Genomic DNA, 21,845 nt, shown 5'->3' on the forward strand with positions numbered 1-21,845 from the left:
TTCGATTCCTGGGTTGTGAAGATCCCCTGGAGAAGGAAATGGCAACCCACTCCAGTATTCTTTCCTGGAGAATTCCATGGACAGAGGGACATGGCAGGCTATAGTCCATGGGGTCCCAAAAGAGTTGGACACAACTTAGTGACTAAACAACAACGGTGATTTTGGTAGTAATTTTGAAGTTGTTTCAACAGTTAGGTGGGAGTGCAAACATTCCATTAAAAATTTCTAAATATTTTAAGTCTTATACTAAACGTTTAATAAAAGTTCTTAGGCTATTGCTTTCAAACTCTAGGACTACTGTTGACAGTAAGGATTTTGTAGTTTGGGTACAAACTTTTTAATAAGGACTAACTGGCTTCCCTGGGTTGTTTGGGAAAATGAACTACTATAAATAAATTCCTGACCTTTTGGACACAAGAATACACAGAGCTGCCCCTGTGAGAAGCGGCTTTGCGGTGACTCAATACAAGTGACTTATTGCCCGTGTTACTGTGGACTCTGGATAGGGGAGCTCATATACACAAAAAATCTGTCTTCTGTGTCCATGTGCATTTAATATGAGGCTCATTCAGCTTTCTGGAACGAACTCAGAATGGCTTCAATGTACCTGGTTCCCAATGCTCTGGAGGATGTCTGCCTCTCTTAGAGGGGCCCCCAAAGTAAGTTTCATGAAAATTTCAAGTTATACCCTCTGTATCTGGAGAAGATCCATCTCACTGCTTTTGCTTGATTGGTAACAGGGATGATCCCATTTACACAGTGGTATAGTTCTTTAATTGTTTTTACTCATAAGAAATATCCCAACTGCAGAAATGACAAGCCCTTTAAAAAATAATATCCTACACTATTATGAAACCTTAATTATGTCAGCATGTTCAACCCAATTACTGAACTCCTGACAATCACCATGTCACTGAGAAAATCAAGTAGTTATCATTTAAGCTTTACACAAATCTCTCTTTATATAAATTTCACTAAGAAACACTTTCAGGGAACCCAAAGCCGGTGCTCTGTTACAACCTGGAGGGATGGGGTGGGGAAGGAGGGTGGAGGCAGATTCAGGAGGGGACACATGTATGCCTATGGCTGATTCATAGTGATATAAGCAAAAACCATCACAATATTCTAATTACCCTCCAATTAAAATAAATAGTGCCACAATGAAAAAAATTATTTGGCTGCATTGGGTTTTAGTTGCATCATGTGGGATCTCTTGTTGCGTCATGCAGGCTCTCTAGCAGTGGGACATGGGCTCTGTAGTTGCTGTGTGCATGCAGGCTTAGTTGCTTACCCCAACATATGGGATCCTAGTTCCCCCACCAGGGATTGAACCCAGGTCTTGTGCATTGCAAGACAGATTCTTAACCACTGGATCACCAGGAAAGTCCCAAGAAATGCTTTCTTTACTATTACCTTTTGTCATGCTTGTGTATGTCCAAAACCCTCCTATAATCTAAAAAGTTTTAACTTTAAATACACAAACCATTTTACCTGCAAGATTCCTTGATTAAATGCAAGATTCCTAGTCTTCATCGTATTTCTGCATGATAGTGATAAATAAGTAAGCTTGTGGCCCTTTTCCCTTGAAAAGTACGTCAACTATGCTTATTTGCCAGGAAGAGTGCCACTCAAGAATCTTTTGGCATTCTAGTGTATCACCACATGAAAAAATCTCCTAAGATATGAATGGCATTGAGTGTAGAAGACAGGTCTGCTCCTTCCTGCAGTAAAAATGACTGTTCTTTTTAGTTCCTCCATAATCCATTTATTTCCATTCTCTGCCAACTGAAAAGATGTAGCAATCTGGTGACACTGATGACTCTTCCTGAGGTATTTGGAAGGGGTCTTGAGCTCCTTTAAGTACACATGCTCAGAGTGTTGTAAAACCATTTTTGAAGTAATCGAGCTGGTAAAGAATGAGTCTGGATTGTACTTTTGGCTCACAAGAATTGCTGCTGCTACAAAATTACATTTAGACTCGCTAATTTTGTAGGTACTGTTAATATACATGTGTAGATGAAAATCAGTGACCTCCATCATCTCAGCCATTAAAGGCTGTTAGTGGCCAACTAGGTATACACAACCACCTCTAATATGTAGCAGCAGCAAAGTATTTTCAAATAATCAGTATGTTGCATTTCAGTAATTTAAGAGCAGGGATGCAAAAATCTCTAGATAAGGAAACTTATGACTACCAAAATCATAGGGACCTCACAATGGGGGTTTGAGGGTAGCATGCAGGTTAAAATCGAGTGTGTGGCTTCTGCTTACAGTAATGAGTACTGAGCTATTTCCCCCCATCACAGCCCAGGGCACGTGTATGTAGACACCGTGGGGTCAGTGTGAGAGGCTGCTTGCTGGCTGACATTAAGGCCCTGAGGGCTGAGGGGATATGTGCAGACAGAAACCACCAGCGGCACACCAGCACGCATGGGTATGAACAATGGAAGCTCTGGCTTAGCTGACAAAACTCAATCGAGCTTTACTGATGGATTTGAAAAAGTCATCAGTCAGCCAAATTTGTCATTACTCATCCTCACTTCTGATGGCATGAACCCCCACTGAGAGTATGCTTATTATACTCCCCAGATGTCTATTCTACGAGGTCCAAACCATGGTGGGATACAGAGCTGGCTCATCTCCAGCCCTTGAGCTGCTCACCATCTAGCGTGCCAGGCAGATGTTTAAGCAGCTCTTTGTAACACTGTGTATGCTCAGTTGTGTCTGACTTTTTTGACCCCATGGACTGTATGTAGCCTGCCAGGCTCCTCTCTCCATGGAATTTTCCAGGCAAGAATACTGGAGTGAGTAGCCATTTCCTCCTCCAGGGGATCTTCCTGACCCAGGGATCAGATCCATGTCTCTTGCATCTCCTGCATTGGGGGATGGATTCTTTATCACTGAGTCACTTGGGAAGCCCTCTCTATAACACACAGTTGGGCAAAAACCAAGGCCAAATGGGGAATTTCAAAATATATGAGGTTACACAGGCTGGAGCAAATAATTGTGTATGGAAATAAGGGAAGCTACAAAGACTCTATGCTCCCAATGCACGTGCCCAGGTTCAATCCCTGGTCAGGGAACTAGAGCCCACATGCCGCAATAAAAGATTCTGCATGCCATGGAGACTTGGTGCAGCCAAATAAATAAACACTAGAAAATTACTAATAAAAAGAAAAAAGCTCTGAAAATAGAAGAGGCTGAATTCTGAATGTCATCCTGACCAATGTACACAGTAAAGTTTGCATTGAAAAAAACAAAATAAACCAATAATCCTTAAGGTAATCCATTTCAGCAGTAGTACTGGGAAAATGATTATGAACCAAACTTTTTAATTATTTTGAATAATGAAATTAATATAAGGTAAACATTTTTTTATTTGTCATAGGTTCAGAAACATGACTCAGATTGGTCTACATTTGACATTTCTTGAAGTTCCAGCTTTTTAGAAGAAATGAGTATGAGAACGGGAAAAACTTAAGGCAGTGTTGTAGTAACATTTATCTTTTTCTCTTTGATATGCAGCTGTTGAACATTTTTAGCAATTATGACTTCTGATCTGAAACATAGCTTTATCTGTTTAAGCTAAAAATAAAAAATGTAAACCTCATTGGTTCAAATTTCTTGCCAGGATTTCAAGTTTCGATTATCTTCATTAAAAACAAATTATATAAGTAAAACGGAATCAGTGAGGGGGATCTTGAAGACTGTATCAGATTTCAGCATTAAAGTGTGTGTCCCATGTTATTCAACAACAAAAATATTTCTTCTAACGTTATGAGAAAAAATTTGATGATAATTTTTTTTCTCAAAAAAATTTGAGAATGAATGATGAACGTTATGAGTTCATCATTTCAATTGAAGTTTCTTTAAATTGGGGCACTTCTGAGAGCTTGTATTAGCAGTGGATTCTATGTGCTTATAAAACCAATCAAGACTTCTTCAGGTCAAGAAATCTTTTGCACTTAAAAATACTTCCGTCCATAAAATACATCTGATCTGTATATTTATTTTGAGTGAAACCCTACTTTATGTTTTAGACTATCTCTTTTGAAGATAAGCAGATTTTAAACAACTTTTACGCTGTCTATTTAAGTGCTTAAATACTAATACTCAAATTCAATTACATCCCAAATTATTTTCACTAAGATTTACCAGGTATTTAACAGAACATGCCCGCCTCGAACAACCCCCTCCCCCCAAACAAACAAGTTTAATCCTGCTAAGAACTTGCCCATACTCGCCCATTCTACCAGACAAAAGGCAGAGAAAATAAAGGGAGTTAGGAAGCTGTCTAGAAATACAAGCCATAGCTTAACAAAAATAAAAAGTGGTTTATTGATTTACATAAGATTTCAGCTCTAATAATATATATTATAAACTTTCGGAATTAGAAATAAATGACTTTATATTTTACCAAGAATAATCTAAGTTATGGCAGCATGTTTGATGAATATTAAAGTCCTGCAGTCATCATATATCTATTTTTCAGAAAATCAGGAAGTCATCATCCAAGTTTTATATTATGTCATGATACAGTTACCCCCATACACACATTTCACTAAGTAGAAATAAGACATTCTGTTTTCTTTTTTGGCAAATCCTCCTTTTCGGTCATACAGATATACCCTCCTAATTTCTTACAATGTACAAAATTTAACTTTTTATCCGAAAGAGTTGTCTCAAATAACTTTCACCTGGGAAAGCTACAAAGGCATGAGGCAGCAACTGAATACTTCTCTGGACTTTTATCTTGGATTTTCACTTTTGCCTAAAACCCCATTTTATAATTAAAACTGAATGAATCCCACATCATACTTACTGAGGAACGTCTTTTTGTGTACACGTTTGCCACAAAGATGCAAAACAGCAACTCATCTGAACAAGTATTTGGCTGATCACACAAAGAAAACAGGACTGTGGGAAATGAAAACGCTTTAGTGTTTGCTAGCTGAAGAGATGGGTGACGGTCACTCGAATTTCTCGTCTCCTTCTTCCACGTCTTTCAAGTTGAGTACTTCCAAGGAGCCCTTGCCCTTTGTCTCCTTTTTTATGAGCTCATCGATTTCTCTGAAGCAGCCGGGGTCAATGAGACACACCTGAAACATTGAAAACAGCTGCTGACCACATGAGGAAGAGTGGTACCACAGTATGGACACAGCTTTACCTTTTCTTTCATTTTCAAAAAAAATTTTTTAAATTGGAGTACAGTTGCAGTACAAAGTTGTATTAGTTTCTGTTGTACAACACAGTGAATCAGCTATAAGTGACGAAGCTGTAATTTGCTCTGAGATGAATATGCCACACTTTCCAGGTCTCTCTCTGACTGCATGGGATGGGGCTAGCTTCTAGTCTAGCCTCTGCCCTTCATTACGCACACAGGCCCCTGTGATGAGGCCCTGATTTCCCTACTGAGGATGTTTCCAGATTCCTCAGCTGTAAAATGACGTGGTTGGATTAGAAGGCTGTGGTCTTCTACGTACTAAATTTAGCATTGAAATTTATAGTTCAACGAAATCATCTCTCTGGAGCCACATTTGAAGGGAAAAAAAATAAGGGGGTGGAAGGCCTATTTAGAAACCATGCGCAAAGTTTTGCAAAGATTTTAGAACTTTGGAGAGTTTCGTTGTTTCACATCTGCAGTGGGAAGTTCAACAATCCTCTAGAACAGTTCCCGGCCTTTCTGGCACCTGGGACCAGTTACATGGAAGATAATTTTTCCACGGATGGGGGCGGGGAGGCTTCAGGATGATTCAGGCACAGTACACTTATTGCACACTCTATTTCTATCACATCCGCGCCACTTCAGATCATCAGGCATTAGATCCTGCTCTAGAGCTCATTTATTTGTCAGGAAGCTGTAAAGCTCTAAGATGTGGGTTTGCAGACAGCTGAATTTACATATTATCTGAAGCTGTGGGGTGAGGACCCAAAGACATGATGTTTTTGCTGCTTTTTAAAAACGTTCTGTGGTAAATGAGACTGAAAGAAGATTCATTGTAAAACATACTCTCTCATCAAAAACGAGCATGACCCATACCCGCTTACTGGGAATCATTTAACTAAAAAACAAACACAAAGAAATCTTAAGTGTTCTTAACTACAATCTGGTTCTACGGGGATCTTGACCTTTTTACCTAGTTCTAGGTTAAGATGTTTCAGGAAATGTCTTACTGTTAAACTTTCTAAATGTCTGGGCCACATTTATGACTACAGAAGAAACTATTTTGGTCATGAGGAAGCAAAGAAACAAGAGTACGCTAATCTTACAATTTCTAACTGTTGACCGTAGTCTTCACTTTCGATAACCTTGATCAGTGGCTTGAGTTTTTCTTTCAGCTTCTTCCCTTCATTCACTGGAAGGATGAACCGAAGTCTCATGTGAGCGCGTTCTATCTTCATTTTCTCTTTTAACTGCTTTATCACTTCCAAAGCCTATCAAGACAAAATGAAAAAATGTTTGCAACTTCTTTTTCTCTTCTGATGCATAACTGAGGAAGGTATTCAAAATGAAGCAGTTTCCTTCTAGCTGGACCGGGCAATGGTTTTTTTAGATGACATGAAGAACATTTGCAACTACAGGGAAAAAAATAAACTGAACTTCAAAACTAAAACTTTTGTGATTCAAAAAACTATCAAGAAAGTGAAAAGACAACCCACAGAATATGAGAAAATATGGGCAAATCATGCATTTGATTGGGTACTAGTATCCAAGATACTACTACTTGGTATACTACTACAAGATACACAAGATACTTGGATACTAGTATCCAAGAAGCCCGAGAAGTCTTGGGCTTCCCTGATGGCCCAGTGATAAAGAATTCAAATGCAGGAGACATGGGTTTGATTCCTGATCTGGGAAGATCCCATGCCGCAGAGCAACTGAGCCTGTGTGCCACAACTATTCAGCCTGTGCTCAAAAGCCCACGCTCTGAAACAAGAGAAGCCACTGCAATGAGAAGCCCATGCACTGAAACTAGAGGAAAGTGTGTGCAGCAACAAAGACCCAGCACAGCCAAAAATAAAAATGAATAAAATTATTATATATATATAAAACAACTCACCTGCTGTTTCGTGCTCTTGTTGGGTTTGACTGAATAGTGGATGTCCTTCATGGCTCTCTCAATAAGGATAACGGTGTATGGTCTCTTTGTTTCAGGGTTCACACATTTGTCGGCCACAATAGTTGCAATGTCCCTAAACATCTGCTCCAGCTGCGTGTGCCGTTCCTTATCTGACACTTGAACCTCTCCTTTAGTCAAAATCTTTAAAAAAAAACCCAAAACAACAAAGCCAACAAGTTTAAGAAAGCAATGTCTTTGTTCCACACTATTTGTTAACTAACCACAGGAATGAAATACTGGGGGAGAAAATTAAATTTCATTCTCTTCAGCTACTGATATTTGGTAACAATTTGAGCTCTGCCTAAAAGAGGCACTGGATTACCTTGTTTTGAAATCTTACTTATTTAGACGGGGGAAGGGGTAAAGGCAATCCTAGCAGAGGGTGGAAATGATGAAATACTTGAAAAGAAATTATCTTTTCAGGTTTATTACACTAAAGAAATATATAAGTGGACCAAAAAAGGCAGTTTAGCAGATAATCTGATTTCTGGAGGCTTTTGCAAAAAACACCCATGTTCTGGGACTTCCATGGTGGCCCACTGGTTAAGAGTCCGCCTTGCAATGCAGGGGATGCAGGTTCGTTCCTTGATGGGGGAACAAAGATCCCCCGTGCCACTGAGCAACTAAGCCCGTGATGCAATTAAGACCCAACCCAGCCAAATAAATAAATATAAAAAGAATCCATGCCCTTAATTATGAAAAGTGATGTACAGATCAAATTATTGCAAAGTAAATGTTCACTCCAAAAAAAAAAAAAGTAAATTATTAAACCTTAACATACCTGTAACACAATACCTAATGCTAACGGATATCAGGGTCAATGATGCTGCGGCCCTGAGAACTCACCTGCTTACAGATTTCAGTCTGGTCATCTGTTCCAAACGCACTGATGAGATCTTCCTTCTTTGCAACCTGACCTTTGGAGACATTTACAAACACTGAGTGGGTCTGTAGCACTTCATCAAGGTCTTTTTCCCTTGTGAGGATAGAAGAGAAAGTCCTATGTGAGTACTCTTGAAAGCTGGACGTTCGTTCACACTTAAAAGACAAGATGGGCAATGATAATGTAAGAAACAACAAATACTCCTAAATGACTCTCGGTGACATTTTCAAAACCCAGAACTCCGTTTGGATTCGCTTTCACTTATAGGGGAAAAACGTCGTGGGAATATGGGTGAATCACTGAGGGGTGGGGTCCGACTAGTGCCAAGGAATTCCGATCCCTAGATGGCAGCAGTGATGGTGAAACTACTGGGCAGAGAACTGTGACAGACGCACTAACTACAGAAGTACCTGGAACACTACGCCCTTTGTCGTGATGATTATTTTGAGAAAAGGACTCCGATTATGGAGGTTTCTTGCTGTAGTTTTTATGACACCAACAAAGCAAAGTATAACCAAGCCCCAAACCAAAACTACCAATGATAAAAGGAAACGTTTGGTTTAGACGCGAAGCCCAGACAGCAGGAAATCAAGTTTCCTATTCTCCTTCGCTGACAAAACCCCAGTTTGGCCGGTTCATTAGACGACCAGAGGGAGGCCGCTTCCGAGGCTACCCGCTCCGGCCAAGGCCCAGAGGGAGAGGGTCACTCACACGCCGCTCCGCCAGCCCACGACCTTGTTTTTGTAGCAGGCGATTTCGAAGCGCTTCCCGGCTCGCTTCATCCGTACCACGGCCACATTGGTCAGGCGGATCTGGTTTGTGGGGGTGAAGATCGACATCTTGGCCGCTCACAGATCTTGGGGCCGGCGAACAAAGGCAGGCCCGCGCCGCTGGCCACAGGGCCACCCGCACCTAGATGTAACTACTCGGCGGCGCGCAGCCCAGTAACGCCCGCAGACTGCGCGGCGCCGTAAACTAACGCGGCCGCCACAATACAGCCACCCAACTTATTGCGCAGGCGTCAGGTGCTGCGGAAACCCGGAGAGGAAGAGGGACCAATAACGTCTGCGCATTTTGACTTTTACGGCATTGTTCCGCGCCGGGAAAGAGAGGCGCTCTTTCTTGACGTAATGCTCTTTCTTCAACGAAACAACTCCGATTGGTTGGTGGAGCCGAAGTTTGGTGACCGGGTGGAAACGCAGTGCTTGACTCCTCACAGTTCCGCCGATTTCAGAGTCCATCTTAACTTTTCATGATGGAAAAAGTTTAACACCAAAAACATAGAGAAAAAAGTGTAATGAACTGCCATATACCCATCACCCCGCTTCAACAGTTATCAACATTTTGCCATTCTTGTTTCATTCTCCCTCATTTTTTTTGTTGGAGTATATTAAGGCAAATCGTCATAAGAGCTAAATTTCCAACAGATAAATCCAACAAGATTAACTATAATCCCTTAATAGCATCTCCTAGCCAGTCCATAATTAATTTTCCCCTAAATAATGACTTTTTACAGTCTGTGTGTTTCAATTGAGATTCAAACGGGCTCACACGTTGCATTTGGTTAATGACGCCCTTAATCTCTTAACGCAGACCTCTTCTCTCGCCCCTCCAACCTTCCCTCCACCGCAAACTACTCCTGTTTTTCCAGTAGTCACGTACGGATCTGAGAGTTGGAGCTTAAAGAAGGCTGAGTGCCAAAGAATTGATGCTTTTGAACTGTGGTGCTGGAGAAGACTCTTGAGTCCCTTGGACAGCAAGGAGATCCAACCAGTCAATCCTAAAGGAAATCAATCCTGAATGTTGGTATATATCAGTTGGAAGGACTATATATATGAGTTGGATATAATATATCAGTTGGAAGGATGATGCTGAAGCTCCAGTACTTTGGTCACTTGATGCAAACAGCCGACTCACTGGAAAAGACCCTGATGCTGGGAAAGATTGAGGGCAGAAGGGGGAAGACAGAGGATGAGATGGTTGGATGGTATCATCGACTCAATGGAGATGAGTTTGAGCAAACTCGGGGAGATAGCGAAGGGAAGGGAGCCTGGAGTGCTGTAGTTCATGGGGTCGCAAAGAGTAGGACGTGACTGAGTGACTGAACAAGTCTCCTTCTCCATCCGTGCTTTGTCAACACCCAGGCCTTCCTCCTCAGGGTCATTTGTTTGGGGCTGGGAACCCTCCCGCTAACTCGCCCGGAGCTCTGGGCGGTGCTTTTCTTTGGGCACGCCCCTTTATCCTCTGAGCCAATCCGAGCAGGGCCCGGGGGGCTCTGGCTTTCTCCCACCGAACTCTGGGCGGAGCTTCCCCCTCGGCCCGCCCCTTCCCCCTCTGAGCCAATCGGGACGATCTGCAACTGGCATGGCTGTCCTCAGCTCCTCTGTCTCCGGGCACACAGCTAGTGCTGCGAGGTAGTTCTGGCGGCCTCCTAGTATTCACACCGGACCCTAAGTTTCTTAGGTCCGCAGATCTGGTCTCTTGTCGGGCCACAGGGCTCAGGCTCTGAGGAGAATGGGTAAGGGCCCCAGACGGGCAAGTTTCGTGGGGCCAGGAAGGGAGGAAATCATTTTTCTGAGACCCTCGGGCCCCTTCCTCTAGAATGTGTTGCCCTTTTCCGGCTAGGATCGGTGCCGCTGGGCGCTTGGGAGGACTGATCCATGCTTGTGACCTGGCTTTTGCCTTCTGAGGCTAGGAGATGAATTTAGAATTGTGCTTCTGCCCTCAGGTAAAACGCAGAGAAAACTGCCTTTCCCGATTACCCACGTGTGTTGAGGACTTTTGGTCCTTTCCAGGGCAGAGTGGCATCTGTAAACCCCAAATTTTAGACTTCGTCTTTTTAAATTGCCCCCAGACTCAGCTTTTGAGGCCAGGTCCATCCAAATCTCCCTTAAAAACTGTGGGGCTTGAGGTCAGTTGTTTGAGAATCCTTTGCAAGTAGCTTTGGGTCTCTAAGAATAAAATTAGGAAAAAAAAAAAAGGAATACTTTTAGTATTATTTTAAGCTTTTCTGATGGAGCAGCTAACAAAAAGAAAAATTAACTCATAATTCCAAATTCAATGTTTTGACTTTATATTCCTTTCCTTTCAAATGCTATATCTAGATGAAAATAAAAATTTTTATTTTTTGAATTAGCATTTTATCATTATGGTAATTATGTCATGTTATCACATAATGTGTATGTGTTGTTTTATTAGAGTTGCATTTTATAGATTTCTGAGCAGGGTTTTTGAATATGAAGGTTGGCTTTTCTTTTATAATGCTTATAAGGATGGGCAGCATTGTATGTGTAACTTTATAAATAAAATTGTTTATATGGATCATTTTAAATTTAGATCCCACTTTGGATACATGGGACTTCTCCTCACCTTTAATATCGTTATGGATAAACAGGTTTTACATATACTTGGGCTTTGCCTTTGGTTTTAGCCTTTGGATTTGTTTCCAGATTGTCATCAGGAAGCAGGTGAGTGGAGTTGTTGTGTTTTTTTTTTACAGGAGAGTATTTGGCATCAGATTTTATAGAGACTTCAGAGTGCAGATTTTCTAAGGCTTCCAGAAAAAATATGGAATTTCTAAAAAGAACTTTTGATTACTTTCACATTGGTCTCTAGACATACTTTTTTCATGCCCCCATTTTTTTCTTGTCAATTAAAAAAAGTGTTTTTATTTATTTATTTGGTTCCACTGGGTCTTAGCTGTGGCATGTGGGATCTAGTTCCCTGACGAGGGATTGAACGGGGGGCCCCCTGCATTGGGAGCGTAGAGTCCTAGCCACTGGCCCACCAGGGAAATCCCTCTTGTCAATTTTTATAGACTAAGTTATTTAGCTTTTCTTTGCTGGACTGTGGACATCACATTCTTAAGATACAGGAGGATTTTGTAATGAAAAATTAAATTTTGCAAATACCAAAAATCTGCTCAGCACCTTTAAGGGATAGTAGTCTCTTTTCTTTCCACTAATTAGAATCAGAAAATAAATTTGTACTATTACTCCACTAAAACACATCATAGGTGAAAGTATGTGTAATATTTTATCCTGGAGGGAATGGGAATCATTATAGTCTTAAGAAATGTGGTCCCTGGTTTTAAAGAACCTAATTATATCAAGGAGTCAGTATTTGAGGAGTACAATCAAAAGATTAAGAGAATAAAATGGGTCAGTATCTGAGCTAATGTTCATCCCTAATAAAGTTGGGAGAATATTGAAACTTGATGGATTTTGTGTTTATTTCAAGAACAAGAACTCACAGGAGAAAACCGTTCCAAGAGCATCTCAGGATTTGATGACGAATGGCTATATCTCTCGTCCAAAGAAGGAAGTCTTTGTGTCTGGAGTGAAGATATTTTATGGTTCTCAGACTGGCACAGCAAAGGTAAGAACTTTATATGACACTTTTCCTTGGGTTTCCTAATCTTCTAAGATAATCTCTGGAAAGTGTTCTTTAGTGTCTGGTGGCCACTGTCTTGCAGGATCTTTGTTCCGAAACTTGCTTCTGCTCAGCAGAATGGAGACTTGGAGTTCCAAGTCCATTATCGGCTGTGGAAGTAGAGACTAGTGAGAACTGGCTGCGGTAGTGTCCAGTATGGGCCCTGATGTTCACAACTTCACACATCTATTTAATTAAAATCTGTTTTGATTTCTAACAGTGTTAAAAGTATTAATGACGTACATTGAATACTGTATAGATACAAAATGCAGATATAGAGCTGAAAGATGCTTTAGTTGTATCTGAATGCTGCCTGCTTTTTTTGTTATGAAAGTCACAGCTATTTATTGCTTTCTAGGAAAAGAATCTAAGGCTAACATGAAAATAAATTGAAAATTTCAAGTTGCTATTTTGGTAGAGTATTATAGAGTTTTACTGCCCTCTTGTGTATGTTTTGTAGAATACTACTTTTAAAAAAGTTCTCAGTACTTTGTGCTGTAGATCCTAATTGAAGGTCACTATTAATTCAGTTCAACTGTAAACAACAGAGAGTGAAACAGGAAGAAATGTAAGAAAGGCATCTGGGCTGCCAAAACAGAGTCCCTTTTTTGTGTCTCATGAAAGAGCTCATTCCTAGCCTCTTCTATGCATGCTTTTACATTAAAAAAAAAAAGATCCAGGTAATACTTGCAGATAGTAACAAATCCATTCGTACAGAGGGTTCATAATGAAAGTACACTTCAGAGAATCCGTTTTAACTATTTTATGTTTTTAGTTCCTCTGAGGGTTACTTCTTGAACCTGCTGGGCCACGTTTCTAGATTTATTCCAATTAGATAAAAGTTATTGACTCCTTTAATCAATCAGTTCCTCAGATCGCAGCGCCCTAATGTTGTTGCGCACATAGTTGATATGAGTTCAATGGCTTTCCTTAAAGGTGTGCTATCTGAATTTCTTTGTTCTGTCTTTGAATTTGGTTGATTCATATTTGGCTGAGTATAGTAGACTCGGTCAAAAGTTTTTCCTTCCAACTTTGATAGTATCACTTCCTTGTCTTTAGCAGGCAGCGTTGCTGAAGAGGAGGCTGGTTGCCTCATTCCTTCATAGATGAATTTTTTTTTTTTTTTTTTGGTTGTTCCTGGAAGCTTTTAGAATCATTTGTTTGTCCTTGATGTTTGGAGCTTGTGTGAGACAGGGTCTAGGGTGGATCTTTTTCAGACATAGTGTTGAATAGTTGTGCTGCTTTGTTTTGGAGATTTTGTGTGCATTAATTCTGCTAATATTTCTTGGGTCAACTTTTTTTTCCTTTCTGTTTTCTCTGTTCTTTATTCTGGGACTCTGTTGAATGTTGGACCTTTTGGATGGCCTGTGTTTCAGTGGAGTCACAGTGGTAAAGAACCCGCCTCCCAGTGCAGGAGATGTAAGAGTCGTGGGTTCGATCCCTGGGTTGGGAAGATCCCCTGGAGGAGAGCATGGCAACCCACTCCAGTATTCTTGTCTGGAGAATCCCTTGGACAGAGGAGCCTGGCGGGCTACAGTCCATAGGGTTGCAGAGAGTTGGACATGACTAAAGCATCTTAGCATGCATGCATGCATGCTGCATTTCAAATCCTTTCTCTCATACTTTTTCTTGAATTTCAACTCCAAACCTTTAAAAAAATTTATTTATTTATTTATTTGGCTGAGCTGGGTCTTAGATGAGGTATGCAGGATCTTCATTTGGGTATGTGGGGTCTAGTTCTCTGACTAGAGATTAAATCCAGGTTCCCTGCGTTGGGAGTGTGGAGTCTTAGCCACCGGGCCACCAGAGAAGTCCCCCAAACCTTTTTTTTTTTTAATGTCTTAGTTTGGTTATAGTGTTTTTATTGTAAAAATTACATCCTGTGCAATTTTTATAGCATCTGTTTCATAATTTAAAAATACATTTCAGTGAGTTCCTTTGTGGGTTCTGTGATTTAGCCACTTCCTCAGAGTTTCTGCTGCTGATATTTCTCTTTCCTGCTGCTTGTTCTCATCATGGTCTTGGTGATCCGTGGTTTTCTGTTCATATTGGGGGTGAAACGATGGGGTAACTGGTGTGGATTTTCTCAACTCCAAATAGATTTGTTTTCTCCAGTTGTAAGTTCTCCCTGGATGCTCTGTGCGAGGTGGGTCAGGGTATGCCGTGTGACCTGTTGCCTATTGGCCTCACATCCCCCTCTAACTACCACCTTGATTTTTTTTGTGTGTGTGTAGTATTCCTTGAAAGTGTTGTCTATGCTTGCCATCTCTGGTTTTTCTTCTCCTGTTTTTCTTGACCCACTCCAGGTAGGCTTGCGTGCCCCAGCCTGTTCCCAGTGACTTGCACGTGGCTAATTCATCCTCAGTCTTCATCTTCCTTGATGTGTTAGCTGCACGACAATGCCTTCCTTATTGACATACTTTGTTCATTGTACTTTGGGACACTTGTCTCTAGGTTCTCCTCCTCCTATGCCGAGGTTCACCTTCCTCACTATCATTGGCTGATTTCTACCCATCTTCTTGCCCTCCAAAGATAGGAGCATCTTAGGGTACAGTTCTTCAGACTGTGTCTTTATCTGCACTCACTTCCCTCTCAAGGGATCATGTTATCTAGAGCTTTCAGTTCTGTTTATCAGAGTTTTTCTATAAAGGGCTAGATATTTTATTTGGCATGTAATTTTTTAGATTTTTAGGTTTTACAAACTGTGTGGTCTTTGCTGAAGCTGTTCGGCTCTGCTGATGCCCTGTGGAAGAGGCCATAGCTAATTTGTAAATAAATGAGCATGACTGTATTGCAATAGTGTTCATCACTCAGTCGTGTCCAACTCTTTGAGATCCCATGGACCGCCACCCGCTAGGCTCCTCTGTCCACGGGATTCTCCAGGGAAGAATACTGGAGTGGGCTTCCATCCCCTTCTCCAGGGGATCTTCCCAACTCAGGGATTGAACCCGGGTCTCCCACACTGCAGGCAGATTCTTTACCATCTGAGCAACAGGTATTCCAGTAACCTTCACTTGTAAAGACAGAGGGCTGGGTTTTGCCTGCAGGCCTTAGTCTGCTGATCCCTGTAGAGCAGGCTTAGCTTTAGTCCCTGCAGGTGGTGAGCCAAGTATTAGACTACCAAGCAAAAAGAGGAGGAGGTTTTTCCTGGGGTGCCAACATCTGGCTAGAAGTTGTAGTCTTCTCCAAACGTTGGTTCATTTTGTTTGGAAAAGAGCTTGCCGGAGTCTGCCTGTAGGTAAAAGGTGAACTCACACAATAGCTCTGGGTTCACTGGTCCTATATATAGGTTCTCTGCTGACTGGTTCCTTTGTGGCCCATGGCTCCCTCCCATTTTTGTCATAGTGACTGACAGATCCCAGAGCCCCTCTGGTTTTCTGTTTCCCCTGAGGCTTCCTCCTGCCTGTCAATCTACTTCTGTTTGGTTTCTCCCTTCCAGAATTGTGTTCACAGTTCTCACATTTCTCATTCTATCCCCTCTTTAGTATTTCTTCTCCGTCTATATGTTTATTGTAGAAGGGCAAAGCAGCCTGAATGTCGGAAAGCCAATTGAGATCGAATCCCACCTGTGTACTTGTAGAGCGAGAACAGCACAGTTGAATGATTGATCTCTGTAAAGATGCTCGAGAAAACAGTAGAAGTGAGAATAGTATTTGTGTTTATGATGATAACTGTCAGTCACTGGGAAAGTTTTTCCTGATAAACGTCTCCTTCCCCGGCCAACAGGAGTAAATGAAGACTGTGTTTTTCGCTTATTTAGTTTATTGGAGACTATATTTGATTTTTTTTCCCCCTCCTATTAGGGATTTGCGACAATTCTGGCTGAAGCACTTAGCTCCCTTGATCTGCCTGTGGCAGTGATTAATCTGAAGGACTATGACCCAGATGACCATCTCGCGGAAGAGGTTGGTAATTGTCTTATTTTTCCTTTGGTCACAGCTTTCAATTTTAATTGACCGCCTGTGTTCTGGGATAAATAGACTCTTCAGATAAAATTTAATTTTCACGCTAAGGGATTTCCACTGCTTGACTTTTCAGGGTCGGTGAGAGGGGCCGAGTGTGTGGTGAGGGTGCTGACTCGGAAGTGGTTGGGGCTGGTCCCTCTGGGGTGTTAGACTGAGAGCTTGTGCTTTGAATCTCATAATCAAGGAGGTTTGTCACTCATGGCCGGGTGCCGGGTGTGTGAACCACATGTCAGCCTACTGAAAGGTCGGGGCCACTTGGATGACAGAAGTAGTGTGGGTTTTGGAGTTAGAGAAATCTCATACTGCCTTTGTGACCACCATGCATTCCATCGTATCTGTGAGAGCTTAATTTCTTCACCTGAGGAATGCCCCGCCCCCTCCTCCAGCCACGCCCAGGTAGGGAGGTTGGCCCGACAGCAGAGGTTGTCCAGGTGTGGTCCTTGAACTGGCAGCATCAGCCTCTCCTGGGGACTCATCAGGATTGCAGAATCTCAGGTCCTGGCCCCCCCGCCCCCGAAGCAGAGTCTGGACATGGTGGGGCTGTGTTTGAACAAGTGCCCCAGGTGATTCTGGAGCAGCTCAAGCTGGAGAAGCCCTTGGAACAGGCGTCCACAAACCTTTTCTATAAAGGGCCACATGGTAAACATGTTGAGCTTTCTGGGCCAGGCAGCTATGGAGTTCTGCCTTTGAGACAAAGCAGCCAGAGACAGTGCGGGTGAGTGTGACACTGTTCCAGTAAAATTTTGTTTACAAAAGCAGGCAGCAAGCAGGATTGGGCCTCTGGGCTGTAGTTTGCTAGTCCTTTCTTAGTGGAGAAACTCTTGGCTGTACATGTCCATTTCCTTTTCCCCCAAGAGCACATTGGAATGCAAGTGAGTGAGCTTGAATCTGCTTGAAATTATTTGTTAAAAAATTATTAGCAGGACTTTCTTGGTGGCCCACTAGTTAAGAATCCACCTTGCAATGCAGGGGATGTGAGTTCGATCCCTGGTGGGGAACTCGGATCCCATGTGCTCTGGAGCCCAAGCACCACTAATAGAGGGTCCGTGAGCCACAGCTCAAGATCCTGAGTGCTGCAACTAAGACCCAACGTGGCCAAATACATAAATTAAAAAAATTGTTAACAAGCTTGGGTACTTAATTATCGTAAAGCATTACTTGGGGGTGACAGAGGATAAGGTGGTAGGGTGGCATCACTGACTCAATGGACAGGAGTTTGAGCAAACTCCAGGAGATAGTGAAGGACAGGGAAGCCTGGTGTGCTGCAGTCCGTGGGGGTCTCAGAGTCAGACATGACTTAGCGACTAAACAACAGCAACAACTTATAACTTAGTTCCTGACTTGGATCTGCGAAGATATACTCAAGCAGATGAAATTCTATGGCTCATAGGACTGTTGATGTGGTTTTTTGTTTCCCAAGGAGATGTTGATGCCAAGTGTTAAGTCACTTTACACTTAACGTTTTATTGTTTTAATTTTTCAGGGAATTTTTTAGAGCTCTTTCTATATTTCTTCCTGACTGATTTGGCTTTAGTTTCTAATATGACAAATGGGAGCTGATAGGAATTTATAGTCTGGGAAATGGGATGGAGTGTATGGTGAAGGGCACCAGGAGGTGTGTTGGCAGGAACGGAGGGCTGGGTTTTCTCCCCTGGCTGTGTTTTCTTCCTCCTCTGAAAATAAGTAACATTTCTAAAAGCACCCTTAGAGGCTACTGCGATGTGAATGTCAGCATTTCAGAAAGGATTTTCTTGATTGAGATAGCTTATGTCTTGGCCACTCTTCTGAAATAACGACTTTTCTTGGTTAGGTTACCAGTAAAAATGTTTGTGCCTTCCTGGTTGCCACCTACACTGACGGTCAGCCGCCTGAGAGCGCCGAGTGGTTCTGCAAGTGGCTGGAGGAAGCAGCCAATGACTTTCGATTTGGCAAAACATACCTGAAGGGGATGAGATATGCAGTGTTTGGCCTGGGAAATTCTGTGTACGTGAGCCACTTCAACAAGGTAGGTACATTTTCATCCAGACATCTTTTCAAGATGTGTGTTCTCCACTTGCCCCCGCCTCCATATTTTCGAAGGAATTAGGCCAAAGGAAAAATTCAGATACCTAAGTATTTTGTTTACTGCCTTGCCACTCAGGAAGCCTGTTGAGGTTTTGAAGTCTTCACTGCTTCTTGATAACTCCTGTGCCTCAGCTGAAGTGCTTCCTACTATAATAAAACACATTTCTGGCTACGAAGTCATGAGTCTTGCCAGATGGGTTCAGTTTGTACCTTGCTGTTTCATGGTCTTTGGCCCCAGAGGCGTTATTACATTTTGGAAGAAACTGATTTTGCTACCGAGTGGTTCCATTCTGACCATTACTTAGAGGATTCGTTTTCAAGTTCTTCTTTAGGTACTAGCTCCTAGTTTAAGAAAAGAGTTTGTCCACCCCTTTATTTAAAAAAAAAACAAACTTCTGCAGAATCTTATCTGAATATATCAACTGCACCCCTGGATGGATGGGGCTGGAGGGCACCTGGCCCCTTCTATTTCCTCCTGTTCAACATTTTTTTAGATTGGAATATAATTGCTTTACAGTGTTGTTTTAGTTCCTGCCATACCACGGTGTGAATCGGCTGTGTGTGTATGTATCCCCCCTCTTGCGCCGCACTCCCACCCTTCACCCTGCCACTCCCGGTCATCACAGAGCTCCGAGCTCAGTTCCCTCTGCTGCGCAGCAGCTTCCCGCTGACTGTCTGTTTGACACATGGTAGTGTGTGTGTGCCAGTGCTGCTGTCTCAGTTCACCCCGCTCTCCTTCCCCCACTGTGTCCCTATGTTTTCTACATCTGTACCCTGAAGCCCTTTCGACGGAGCGATTCCTTCTTCCCAGCAGCCACCGGGGACAGGCCCCCAGCGCAGACTGGCATCTTCTCGTCCGGAGGGCTGTTCTCGCTCACCTGTCCCTTTCTCCCGCAGGTGGGGAAGAACGTGGACAAGTGGCTCTGGATGCTCGGTGCTCGTCGCGTGATGACCCGAGGGGAGGGCGACGGCAACGTGGTGAAAAGCAAACACGGCAGCATTGAGGCCGACTTCACCGCTTGGAAGGCCAAGTTCATCTCCCGGCTGCAGGCGCTCCGCAAAGGAGAGGGAAAGCGCTGCAGGGGCAGCTGCAAGAAGGGCAAGTGCGAGTCCAGCCGGCGCGGCTCAGAGGCGGCGGAGCCAGGGTCCCACGCGCAGGAGGAGTTGCATCACAGAGACGCCGAGGTATGGAGCCCACGGGTCCATGTCTCCCTGTTTCCCTCTTGAATTTGGAGATGCTGAACTCTTCCTCTGTCCTGAGAAATGCTTTTCTTGGCTTTCGGTTGGAAGGAAGAGCTGAAACTCACATGGGGTGTGTTCTAGAGGGAGCGGGGTCTTGGGTTAAGCCATGTTGGGCTGGGTGCTGTCCGTAACGTGTTCTCTAATTGTTGCCTTGCTAGAGTCCAGTAGGTTTCTACCCAAGTGTGCAGGTGAGGAAACAATCCTGGAGAAGTTAAATGTGCCCAGAGCTGAGCTCATTATCTTTTTACCCTTTAACCACATACTCCTCCCGTTGTCTTCTTATTTAATGACTCCGATCATTCAAACTTAAAGGCTGTGAGTCATCCCAGATTCCTTTCTTTGATCCCTCACGTTCTAAACATGTCTCTTTCTTCTTCCTTCGGACACCCCAGTTCCTTTGAGGCGTGTGTTGTCAGGCTGTATCACTCCTGTTGCCTTTGGGCCATCTGGTCGCTTGTGTCTTTCGGGAACAACTTTGCATTCTCACTTCCTGTCTTTCTCTCCACCCTTGTTCCTGTCGTTCCATGTATGCAGTTGCCTCTTTAAAATCCCTCCTTGGATGTCTAAGGTAGCTCCTCTTTGACAAATTCAAAATGGAACTCTTCCTCTCTACTCTTCCGGTCTGTCTCTCTGCAAGTTTTTTTCATCTTAGGAAACACCACCACCATCTCCGTTACTTAGGAAAAGAAACCAAAGAGCCATTCTCGATTCCTCCCTTTTCCTCATTTAATTCCTCACTGAAGTCTGGTTGCTTCTTTGTTTAAATCAAGGGTCAGGAAACATTTTTGGTAACGGGCCAGCTGGTAAATATTTCCGGCTTTGTGGGCCATACTGTTCCTGTTGCAGCATCAGTTCTGCCATATTCTTAAAGTAACCCTTGATGATGTGTAAGTGATGGGCTTCTTTAGATTTGACTTGGAACTGGCTGGCCTCTAGCCTAAAATATCTCAAGTCCATCCAATGAATTCACAATTTGGGAAGGATGATTAGACACTTTGCTACTTTTTACAATTGATGTTCCAGGAGGAAGAGCCCTTTGAGAGCAGCAGTGAGGAAGAGTCTGATGCTGAGGACCGTCAGAGCCGAAATTCAGTCGTTGATGTTGAAGACCTCGGCAGGATTATGGGTCATGTGACGAAAGAAAAGGTACCGTAATTTTGGGAAATGGTGAGCTGGGATCCTACAGTTGGTTGACAGCTAGCATCATCTCTTGGTCCATCTGAGCTCATAATTGGACAGTTTTGTTTCTTTTCCTCCTATTTTGCCAGTTTTATACTTTTTTTTTTGCTGTTGTAACATGAGCTTTGTGAAAACCTTTTTTTAAAAAAATTGAAGTATTGCTGCTTCACTCTGCTGTGTCAGTTTCTACCGTATAGCAAGGTGAATTGGCCACACGTGTACATATATCTCCTCTCTTTTGGATTTCCTCCCCACTTAGGTCACCGCAGAGCACCAAGTAGAGTTCTGTGTGTTGTCCAGCAGGCTCTCATTAGTCATCTATTTTATACATGTGCCGTTGTGCTGAGTCACTTCAGTCGTGTCTGACTCTGTGCGGCCCCATGGACTGTAGCCCGCCAGGCTCCTCTGTCCATGGGATTCTCCAGGCAGGAAAACTGGAGTGGGTTGCTATGCCCTCCTTCGGGGAATCATCCCAACCTAGGGATTGAACCCACATCTCTTAGTCTCCTGCATGGGCAGGCGGGTTCTTTACCACTGGCACGACCTGGGAAGCCCCCCTGTTTTATACATAGCAGTGTATATACGTCAGTCCCAGACTTTGTGCTCTCTCCTCTTCGGAGGTTAGGCTTGCCTCTCTTCCCGGGGACGTGTTCAGCGTGCCTTTGGAGACATTGTCCTGGGCTGTCTCCCAGCCTGGCCCTTGCGCTGAGCGCTGAGTACACTGGGAGATGTGCCTCTGATGTGCGCTCCTTCTCTGAGCCTCTGGTTTCCTCTCTTGAGGTCTTTCGTCTGTTCTCCTCTCTGGTTGCCCAGTGGGTCAGGATCTGAGATCTGGCCCATCCCCTCTCCCCCTCCCAAGGGGGTGCTCCTGAGTTCCTTCTGCTGGGGGCACAGATCAGTTGCTCTCCAGCAGCAGTGCTCACTTGCTAAGCCACCTGTCGGGCTTTCTGGATATCC

General features: G+C 43.2%; 2 protein-coding genes across 3 annotated transcripts in view; one reads left to right on the forward strand and one right to left on the reverse strand.

Moving 5' to 3' along the window:
• Window positions 1–3,359: 3,359 nt before the first annotated feature.
• SBDS (SBDS ribosome maturation factor) lies at window positions 3,360–9,066 on the reverse strand. The gene is made up of 5 exons (XM_020874109.2): window positions 8,719–9,066; window positions 7,971–8,100; window positions 7,065–7,265; window positions 6,271–6,435; window positions 3,360–5,099 (listed from the first exon to the last, which is right to left on the reverse strand). The coding sequence occupies exons 1-5, from the start codon at window positions 8,844–8,846 to the stop codon at window positions 4,971–4,973; spliced, it is 753 nt and encodes a 250-aa protein (XP_020729768.1). The 5' UTR covers window positions 8,847–9,066; the 3' UTR covers window positions 3,360–4,970.
• A 1,267-nt stretch (window positions 9,067–10,333) lies between these two features.
• LOC110125218 (S-adenosyl-L-methionine-dependent tRNA 4-demethylwyosine synthase TYW1) overlaps window positions 10,334–21,845 on the forward strand; it is a 144,404-nt gene continuing 132,892 nt past the window's right edge. The window contains exons 1-7 of one of the 2 annotated variants that reach the window (XM_070461277.1): window positions 10,334–10,525; window positions 11,344–11,474; window positions 12,247–12,384; window positions 16,242–16,343; window positions 18,214–18,408; window positions 19,365–19,652; window positions 20,733–20,855. In XM_070461277.1, coding sequence (XP_070317378.1) covers window positions 10,522–10,525; window positions 11,344–11,474; window positions 12,247–12,384; window positions 16,242–16,343; window positions 18,214–18,408; window positions 19,365–19,652; window positions 20,733–20,855 — 981 coding nt within the window. In that variant the 5' untranslated portion in view covers window positions 10,334–10,521. The remainder of the gene's footprint in view (window positions 10,526–11,343; window positions 11,475–12,246; window positions 12,385–16,241; window positions 16,344–18,213; window positions 18,409–19,364; window positions 19,653–20,732; window positions 20,856–21,845) is intronic. The other variant, XM_070461279.1, reaches the window with a different exon arrangement.

Source organism: Odocoileus virginianus, chromosome 33 (genome assembly GCF_023699985.2).
Source record: "Odocoileus virginianus isolate 20LAN1187 ecotype Illinois chromosome 33, Ovbor_1.2, whole genome shotgun sequence".
Classification (NCBI taxonomy): domain Eukaryota; kingdom Metazoa; phylum Chordata; class Mammalia; order Artiodactyla; family Cervidae; genus Odocoileus; species Odocoileus virginianus.